We start from the raw sequence: 10,516 nt of genomic DNA on the forward strand, positions 1-10,516 counted from the left end.
AACCCGGACCCTATTAAAGTAAATGGGGACCCGAACTTCACTTTATTATTTTCTGTTAAGAATGCTATAATTTTCTGTCATAAAACATAATGCTAAATAAAATGGCCATTGAGGGGTTAATTATTTTTTTTTTAAACTCAACTCATCCACTTGATCGCGCAGCTGGTATCCTCTTCTTTCTTCCTTCTGCAGGACCTGCAAAAGGACCTGTGATGACATCATTGCATGTCCTTTTGCAGGTCCTGCAGAAAAAAGAAAGAAGAGGATACCGGCTGAACAATCAAGTGAATGAGTTGAGATTTTTTAATTATTTTTAACCCCTCAATGGCCATTTTATTTAGCACTCTGTCTTAAGAATGCTATTATTTTCCGTTATAATCATGTTATAGCGGAAAATAATAAAATCACCTGAACACCGAACCTGAACCCGAACTTCAGGAAAAAGTCTGGGTTCGGGTTAGGGTACCCGAATTAGCAAAGTTCGGTACGAACCCAAACTTTGCAGTTTGGGTTCGCTCAACCCTTCTCAGGTACTTTGAGAAATGTATCTGTAAGTTTATTACTTCATTTGGTGCATTACAAAAATATCAGCCATTCAAAACCACCATGCAAAAATTCCTCAACCCTAGAAATTGAAGGGAAAAAAAAACACAATTTTGAATTATGAAGCCCTGCCACCTGCAGGCTTCTCCGAAGCCATTCAGGGGAAGTCGTTTAAGCCTAGGGAAGCCATTTGATCCCCGGAAGCCCCACAGCATCTTAGGGGTTAAACTTTTTTTTTATGCTTATTGTTCCCTTGCAGCCCTTGTTCCAATGCTCCCTGGGTCCACACTGGTTTCTACCATCTGGTCCCTTTCGACACACAAGGAATGACTATTCGGGGAATCACAGGCTAGAGCAATGACTCACCTCAGCCACTGATTAAGGGCTCATGCACACAAACGTAATGTATATTCTTTCCGTGTCCGTTCCGTTTTTTTATTGTGGACTGTATACGGAACCATTCATTTCAATGGGTTCGCAAAAATAACGCAAGTTACTCCGTGTGAATTCAGTTTCCGTATGTCCGTATTTCCGTTCCGCCAAAAAATAGAACATGTCCTATTATTGTCCGCATTACAGACAAGGATAGTACTGTTCTATCAGGGGCCAGCTGTTCCGTTCCACAAAATATGGAATGCACACGGACGTCATCCATATTTTTTGTGGATCCGTTTTTTGTGGACTGCAAAATACATACAGTCGTGTGCATGAGCCCAAACTGTGGGGTAATTCGTGTGTGTCAAGGTGGAGCATGAAGTAGAGACCAGTTGGGGGAACAGAAAATAGATCAGTAAGGATTGGTAAGGTTGGTATGACCTTTTTTTGGGTTTGGGGGCTTATGTCATTCTTAGCAGGATAATAGCCTGAAAGCTGATGGACATATGTCTTTTTTTCAGCCTTACAAACTATGTTACTGTGCTACAATGTATGTTACTGGTGTATTTTCTCCACAGATATTGTATAGTTGAGGGCTCATCAAACAAAACGCATACAGTGAACACACTTGCCACCAAATTTTATTATGGAAAATCTAAACCAGACAATCTTCAAAGACTTCGAGCTACTAGGATTTGTTGGCTTTGATAACTACAGTCCAGTTTGGTTCACTGTCTTTTTTTTAATCTACGTTTTTACCATCATTGGAAACATGTTGATTATTTTAGTGGTTTACTATGACATTCATCTTCATATGCCCATGTATTTTTTCATTATCAACCTGTCCTGTCTTGAGATTTGGTATGTATCTATCACAACCCCCAAGCTTTTGATTATGCTGGCAACCAAAAATAAGAAGATCTCATTCTACTGGTGCTTTGCTCAGATCTACATGTTCCATAGTTTAGGTATCACTGAGTGTAATCTTTTGGCTATTATGGCCATTGACAGATTTGTTGCCATATGTATACCACTCCGTTACAACATCATCATTAATACCAGAGTAAGTAGAGGCTTAACCTTGATGTGCTGGATAACAGGGTTCCTGATGGCACTCATTCCCATGACTCTAACTTCTCGAGTTCCATTTTGTGGAAGATATTACGTGAATCATTACTTTTGTGACTTAGCGCCATTACTCAGTCTGGCATGTAGTGACATCACCATGACTGTCACCATAAATAGATTTGTGGGTGGATTTGCCACAATGTTCAACCTTGCTATTGTTGTTCTAATGTACATGAATATAATATATTCCATTATGAAGATAAAGACTAAAAATGGACAGAAGAAGGCCTTCTCCACCTGCTCCTCACACTTGACGGTGGTGACCCTCTTCTACGGTGCAGCTTGTATTGTGTATGCTACTCCTAAAACATCTCGTTCAGTGGAGTATGACAAATCATTTGCCCTGGTATATGCTATGTTTACTCCTTTCCTCAACCCAATCATTTATAGTCTGAGGAATCGGCAAGTCATTTCTGGGCTAAAAAGAGGTCTACAAAGCATGCAGAGACATATTAATGAAAGGTAACAGGCAGCATGGCCTCTTCTTGTCTACATTGATTTCTTCAAGCTTATACAATTATAGAACATATATAAATATGATTTTCTCTGGATTTTTACATCATGTATAAGATTCTTTCCATTGACTGTATAAATGTCTAATAAATAATACTAATTCCTACGTAATAATATAATTTATAAATAAAGTTTTTATTAGGATTTTCCACATAGGTTTCAAAAATCTGTTTGCTTACCTTTTTTAAAAGGCATTGAAAGTTATTTCAACGTGTAGCCTGACCACCGTCCTATTTTAAATACGTTTTCTGTAATTTCCTGTGTGTTGCGAGAGAACAGGAAGAAAAAGAACAAGGACCCAGAAGCATCGGAACGGGATAGATGAGGGACTGATGAGGGGAGTATTGTTTCTGGCTGGACAACCCCTTTAAAGTATTATTATTATAAAGGAATGTGTCATCAGATAATTACCCGTTGCTTAAATCAAGTTTTTATATTCATTTTTTTTTTGAATTTTGGTGATTTTTTTTCGCATTTTAAACACATCTGTAATTAAAAAATATTGTAAAATCTTGCAGTTTTTCACACTGACCACTAGGCCTAAAATTTGTGTTGAGCGAGCATGCTCGGCTGAACAGCAGTTCGGCTCGAGCATCGCTATGCTTGGCACATCGCAGTGTTCAGCCGAATACTGTGTATGCTCGAGCACAATTGAACACAATAAAAATCAATGGGAGACCCGAGTATTAAACCGGGCACCCCCTGCTCCGAAGTAGAGAGAGTGTCTGGTTCACAGAAAAAGTTAGAAATTGATGGAAACACCGCCGAAATGGTTTGGAAACAGCATGGGGAGGATGTCTTGATGCATCTTGGACTCCTATTACCTATAACATACAATAGACAACCACACAAAGTCTATATGCCAATAGCCGGGTATGTGCAAGCCAACAATCTATCCATGAGACAGATAACAGTCAGCATACCTTACAATGGCAGCCTTGTGTACTATGAGACATTCCAAACCAGCTCTCATCTAACTGAGAGCCAGTAAGCCTCAAAGTTGCTTCATAACTGTTGGATGGCTTGGGTGGACCTGCACACTTAGATCAATGTCATTAGGGTGACAAGAAGTTTTCTGATTGTCCTAACATAATATTCAATAACCTTTCTACACAGTTTTGTCATGTAAACTAATTTGCATAATCGAAGGCATATGCAAATTAGCTGAATCTGCTTGTTTTTTAGCTGAAACACCATTTGCATGGAAAATTTGCGATTAGAATATTAGCGATCAACACTACTCATGAACAGCGCCATTTATTGTATTCATAGTCTTATGAAAAGACTATGAATCCAATAGATGGCGCTGTTCATGACTCATGAACAGCGTCCTCTATTGGTTTCATAGTTTTTTTTTAAATACATTTTATTAGGTTTTGATATAATTTGCACATTTACATTCAAAGGTACATATTGGATCAACTTACAGGTCATATTCCTTTTTTACAGATATGTGCAGTGAAAACAAAGATAAAACGCATATAAACAGTGCAATAATCCTTAAACATTTCCCTTCCCCCCCTAACCCTCTCCCCTTCTATACAGGTGATGTGGTTTAAAGTTTTCTTTTTATTACACGTATTCCTGGAGGTGTACAGTGTCTCATTTCGGCGTTCATGTGGATTTATTGTCATGTAGTCTCATGGTAGTGCGTCTTTATGTAAGGATTGATGATGCTTTATATATTATTGGTTTCATAGTCTTATGACAAGACTATGAATCCAATAAATGGTGCTGTTCATGAGGTAGTGTAGATCGCAAATATTCTAATCGCTAAATTTTTATTGTGAATTTTCCATGCTTCCATTCTTTCTCATATTTATGCAAATGAGTTTACATGACAAAACTGTATAGAAAGGTTATTGAATATTATGTTAGGACAATCAGAAAACTTTTTGTCACCCTAATGATAATGATCTAGGTGCGCAGGTCCACCCAAGCCATCCAACAGTTATGAAGCAACTTTGAGGCTTACTGGCTCTCAGTCAAATGAGAGCTGGTTTTGAATGTCTCATAGTGCACAAGGCTGCCATTGTAAGGTATGTTGACTGTATCTGTCTCATGGATAGATTGTTGGCTTGCACATACCCGGCTTTGGGGAAATAGCCTTTGTGTGCTTGTCTACTGTATGTCATAGGTAATAGGAGTCCAAGATGCATCCAGACGTCCTGCCCATGCTGTTTTCAAACCATTTTGGTGGTGTTTCCATCAATTTCTAACCTTTTTCCGTGAACCAGACACCCTCTTCTCTTCAGAGCAGGGGGTGCCTGGTTTAATGCTCAGGTTCTCCCATTGACTTCCATTGTGCTCGGGTGCTCATCGGGTGTGACATCACCTGTTGTGAATGATGGATCTTATGTTTTCTATATTATCTGTCATTCTAATTCTGCCTGTGATGATAATGAGATGGCTTAGTTACCAGTACAGAACAGGAAGTCTTGACCTATTATTAGCCCTAGTGGCTCATGCAAAAAATGTATGCTTTTAAATATTTTTTTATCTAAATAGTGACATGGAAAATTAAAACAAAAATCACCAAATGTTCAAAAATATGTTTAACATGAATACATGACTTAAATTAGGTACTGATTATACATTCCATTTAATCAGGGCCGGTACAAGGCAGGGGCCGAAGGAGCGGGTGCCCTGGGCGCTACCATTTGCGGACAGGAGGGGGGCGCAGGTGAAGTGCCAGCAGTGTACAGCTTCACTGTACCACATTAGCCAAGCGCCACTTGCTGTGCTTGCTGTGCTGAGTGCGCTCCTGCACCCGCCTACACCGTCCACACCAGCCATGTCAGCGCTGCTCCTTCTCTCCCCCTATGAATTTTGTGCCGACTGCGCTCCTGGCTCGGGCTCCCTTTCCTCCTCTGCGTTTCCTCCCCCCCCCCCCCCCCCCCCCCCATGGAGGATTCATTTGGTTGATACCACCGGCGTGCGCCGTGTGACGTCACGCGGCTCACGCCGGAGGCGAGGTGTGAGGTGAGAGAGGGAAGACTCGCGCAGCCTACAGGGAGCTGTGTCGGCGCGTGAAGAACAAGCCACGAGGAGCCTGCCTTCACTAGCTGCTACTCACACACAGACTGTAAAAAGTAAGAAAATAATGTAATACAAATAACAAACTAATTTTTTTCTTAAAAAAGGGGGGGGGGGGGGGGGGGCGCAGTTTGCCATCTTCGCCCTGGGCACCAAATGGCCTTGTCCCAGCCCTGCATTTAATTATACTACATGGGTGGCAATTACCTGATGTTCTTCTTTCTTTCTTACTGGTGTTTAGTAATCTGTTCTTTACAATCATCAAACCACACAGTTGCTAGGACCCAGGGGCTGCTGGGGCCTGGGGTCAAGAAACCCCATCTATTCCCTCACACTTTTTTGTACCTGTGAAAACGTGGAAGTAAGTCCCATTCTGTGGAGATTTACAGCAGGGAAGGACTGCTGGTTGCCTTGTACACAATTGCACAATTAGTAGTAATAAGTCAGAGCAACTGGACTTATATTTTTCCCTTGACAGGGAAAGACGTTTTGCTATTCATCTGTCTTTCTCAAGTAAAATGATTGTACACGAGATCTCCGGCATTAAATACTTGCTACTCATGTTCTCAAAGATGATGTGTTGTACCGCGCATGCATCGATTTTGTTCAGAGCAATGCAGGCATTGGATTACAGGGCAGAGCAAGAGAAGGATTCAAACTCTTTGTTCTGTCAATCAACAAAGGGAAGGAGAGGCTTCAACAGAAGAGTGGTAGACTTAGAGTCCACCAAGAGGCTAGGGCCCACCCTTGCTCATCATGCATATGCTAGAGCGTCTGTATGAGCATCGCAAATCAGTGAATGATTTTGTCAGGCACCAGACCACCTCAGCAGAGAGCTTGTTTTGTTTCAGTAGCAGTTTATCAGAGACACCAGATATGGGAATAGGGACAACTGTGGCATCAACTATGTCACCCCCTGATATTTGTCTTAGAGCAGATGGTCATACTAACACAACAAGGTATGGTGAAAGAATAGTTTACGCATTTTGCTGGGCACCCTCTAGCTGTTGGGAACCCACACAGAGAAAGTCCCACGAAGGAGGAGGATGAGAATGAGTAGCTTCGACTGGAGAAGGAGAAGAAGTAGGTGGTAGAGAAAGAGCAGGAAGCCGATGATGATTATGATGATACTGGCCATGATGACCAATCATCTTAGTGGGAGACGGAGCCAGAAAATGCTGGGTCTTTGGGCACACTGGCCAAAATGACAAGCTGTGTGTTTGCTTGCTTGCTTGCTTTCATAATAGCAAGCATATCCTTACCATCAAGGAATCTGATGGTTAGTGGATAGCCATGCTTTTAGACCCTCGCTATCAAAGCAAAAAGGCCAAATGACTTTATTACTAGGAAACATTGTATGCAGACTGCCACAGCTTTCAGTGAGCAGACGCTTACCAGATGGGTGTCTAACCAGGAGGCCACTCTCCGGCCCTCACAGAGTCATCCACCTCCTGCTGTCTCCCCTATCATAAGCAACAGAAGCTGCAGCAGCAGGCAGTTTATGGTTATCAACATGATGGGGCAATTTTTTCAAGTGGCGTGCCAAGCTGAAGCAAATCAGAAAACAGAGAGATATTGCTTCAAATTCCAGGTTCAGTCCCACCTAGACTCTGGCCTTTCTCTGATGCATTCTGTGTTCCCTAACCCCATAGACTTCTGGGCAGGCAGATTGAAGCAGTGGCCCGAACTGGCCCAGTATACTTTCTCTGTTCTGTCTTGTCCCGCCTTTAGTATCATCTCAAAGAGGGTTTTCAGTGCCCCAGGGGCATCATGACAGTCAAATGGACAAAGTTGTCCTCCGCAAGTGTACAAAACATCACCTTTGTCAACATGAACAAGGCATGGATTCATCAGGTTTTTCACACTCTTCGTGAGGACGATGGATAGATCTGCGATTGTTAACAGTGCCCCATCATGCCACTGCCACTGTCTGCCTACCTACCATCATGTTGTGTGCCGTAGCGCTTCTACTACTGCTGCCATTATGCCACTGTCACTGCCCACCTGCTTATCATCATGTTCCATACCATGTGGCTGTTGCTGTGGCCATCATGTTTGTGCACCTGTCAGTCTGTCTACCATCTTGTTCCTTACCTTATGCTGCTACTCCCTGCTGCCAATCCCCTATTGCCTCTTCTATTACCCCTACTGCCACTACCATTAATGCTGCACTACTGCCACTACTACTACTACTACCACTAAACTACACACATCTACTGCCTTGTCTATTCCATGCTGTTCTGTTCTGCTATTGCCGTTGCTACTATTGCCTCCACATGCCACTATTACCCTACCTTTTCCACATCCACATTGCACTGCTGTTGTTCCCAATTATAAGGGAGAATTTTTCTAGGCTTATTTAGAACAAGTCACTCTTTCTTCTGACAAATAACACTTGTGTGTGTCATATGGGCAGGCATTCTACATAATTTTTGGACACTTGATCCCGACAAGTCACTGTTTTTTTTTCTATAACACTGTGCGTGTTTAAACTCCATCTGCCCCCAATAAGAAAGCTTTGGAACATGAAAAAGCATAACACATGTGCCGGCGCGGTGCATTTTTAAACGCGCTGTATGTTAATGCTTTCAAACATGAGTTTACCCATAGTTATGTATGTCAGTGTCACTAAGACAACATTTACATTTGCTGTCATAGTGTTTAAAGTGGTTTTCTCATTCTCATCCTATCGCTAGGATATGCCCCCATTGTCTTATAGGTGCGGGTCCCACCACTGGTAGCCGTACCTATATAGAGAACGGAGCCCCGAAAGTGAAGGAAGGCGCACTGCGCATGCGCAGCCTCCCTCCATTAATTTCTATGGGGCCACCGAAAATAGACGAGCACTGGCTCGGCTATTGCCGTCTGCCCCATAGAAATGAATGGGAGCATGGGCCGCGCGTGCGCGACACATCCCATTCACTTCTATGAGAGAGGCTGGGATTAGCGCTTGGTGGTGGACGGACCCCGGGAAAACTGGGGTCCTCCAGCCACAGCGCTCCCCGCTCCGTTCTCTATATAGGTGCGGCTCCCAGTGGAGGGACCCGCACCTATCAGACAATGGGGGCATATCCTAGCGATATGCCCCCATTGTCTAAGATGGTAATACCCCTTTAAGAGCTTCAGGAGGGAAAAAGCAAAAATGCATAAAAACAACAATTAACAAAAATATTACATCTTTTCATTAAAAAAAAAAAGATCCTAGAAGACCTCAGAGTGTTATATACTATTTTTCAGACCAATTGGAGCATATCCAGCTCATGGGGAATAGATTTGGATCTGAATCTAATGTTTTGATAAATTTGCCAAATTGGACATAAAGCAAATTTCAAGAAATTCACTCATCTCTACTTGCTATTTTTTGTGGAATCAGATAAGAGCAGTTATGGCTTCCGCTGAGGTTCAGGACGGATCTATCTTCATGTGTGGTGGGTACGACCTTCCTGCTTGTAGTGAAACCACAGAACAGTACAGGAAAACCGTAACCGATCCCCACACGTGCTCTGTCATATCATCAGTATTAACCCTCAACTGCTTCCTGGTGGAGAAGAAATCACAACTGAGGTTTTGTGGTTTGTACATTTGCAAATTTTGTACAATAGGCTCCATTTCAGTGCAAAATATTATGGAACACATACCTCCATGATGCACATTTACAGCGCGTCCCCCTGTATCCAGTGCGCATGTCCGGGGAGGTGGAAACGTTCCCTCACGTGACTGACACTAATCACATGATCGCAAACTAACCCGTTCATGCGATCATCAGTGCAGCCGAGCCGCTTCATACTCCTCCCACAGGCTGCCCTCCGTTACTAGGGACGCACAGCAAACCACCTGCCCCCATCCAGATCTGCTGGCAAAAAACATACCCGTGATTATCCCATGAACCAGCGATCATACATTCATTACCAGTTATGGAGGGGGGTAAGTTCCTCCACATTATGAATCACGGAGCTGTGTTCAGTATACAAAACCAATAGTGATCTTAGTGAATATGTCCCTACGGGTACAAAAGTTAAAAACAAGTACATATTAAAAATCACAATACTGAGTATAAATTCATCATTACGTCCCATGGATAGCCTATACATTCCCCACATTAAATTCAATATTCATCCTATAAGGTTGGAGTGCCTTCAATTCAAAAATCCACTTCAGTTCCTTCCTACGTAGGATTCGGTCTCTATCGCCCCCACGTCTCATTTTACCAACTGAGTCAATAATCCGGAACCGTAGCTGGTTGACCGAGTGTCCACGCTCAACAAAATGCTTAGCTACTGGTTTATTTACCAGTGCCCTTCTAATGTTACTCTTGTGGGAGTTAATCCGCTCACGTGCCTCCATGGTGGTCTCCCCTATGTAGATGAGACCACAGGGGCACGTGATCATGTAAATAACGTCACGAGATCTACATGTATAGAATTCTTTTATTTTATAGGATTTACCACTTTAGGGGTGGGCAAAGGTATCTCCTTTCACCATATTACCACAGTTAATCACCAAAAAATGAAGCTGACTTTCGTGTATATGAAAATCCAAAAAGCTTTATTGTAAATATATATAAACAGTACATACATGTATTATAAAACAGGCAGCACAAGGCGGGATACACAGATGAGGAGCAGGACCCAAGGAGAGGCCCGGAGATCAGAGCACAAAAATACAGGGAAAGAGAATACTAGCTAAAAGAGCATACCTCAGAGGCTCATAGCAGCAACGCCCCAAACACAATGCAAAAGAGGCGATTGTGGAGACTGAGGTTAAGATGGAAGGAACACAAGGGAACACAATTAAAGATACCCTGAATGGTGCAAAGATCTCTCGGCCAACTCCTGACGCAACGCCGTTTCGCCAGTAGATCTGGCTTCTTCCGGGGAAGAATATTAACAATATTACCACAGTTGCAGCAACCAAGGCAGGT

At 42.6% G+C, this 10,516-nt stretch overlaps 1 protein-coding gene across 1 annotated transcript; it reads left to right on the forward strand.

Annotated features, from left to right (window-relative positions):
* Nucleotides 1–1,564: 1,564 nt before the first annotated feature.
* Nucleotides 1,565–2,512, forward strand: LOC120981528 (olfactory receptor 6N2-like). Its single transcript, XM_040411063.1, has one exon. It carries the CDS (start codon nucleotides 1,565–1,567, stop codon nucleotides 2,510–2,512), a length of 948 nt encoding a protein of 315 aa, XP_040266997.1.
* Nucleotides 2,513–10,516: the final 8,004 nt, after the last annotated feature.

This window comes from Bufo bufo, chromosome 11, assembly GCF_905171765.1.
Source record: "Bufo bufo chromosome 11, aBufBuf1.1, whole genome shotgun sequence".
Lineage (NCBI taxonomy): Eukaryota > Metazoa > Chordata > Amphibia > Anura > Bufonidae > Bufo > Bufo bufo.

Coding starts and splice junctions, on each gene's coding strand:
- LOC120981528 (XM_040411063.1), top strand. CDS start 1,565: ATGGAAAATCTAAACCAGACAATCTTCAAAGACTTCGAGCTACTAGGA.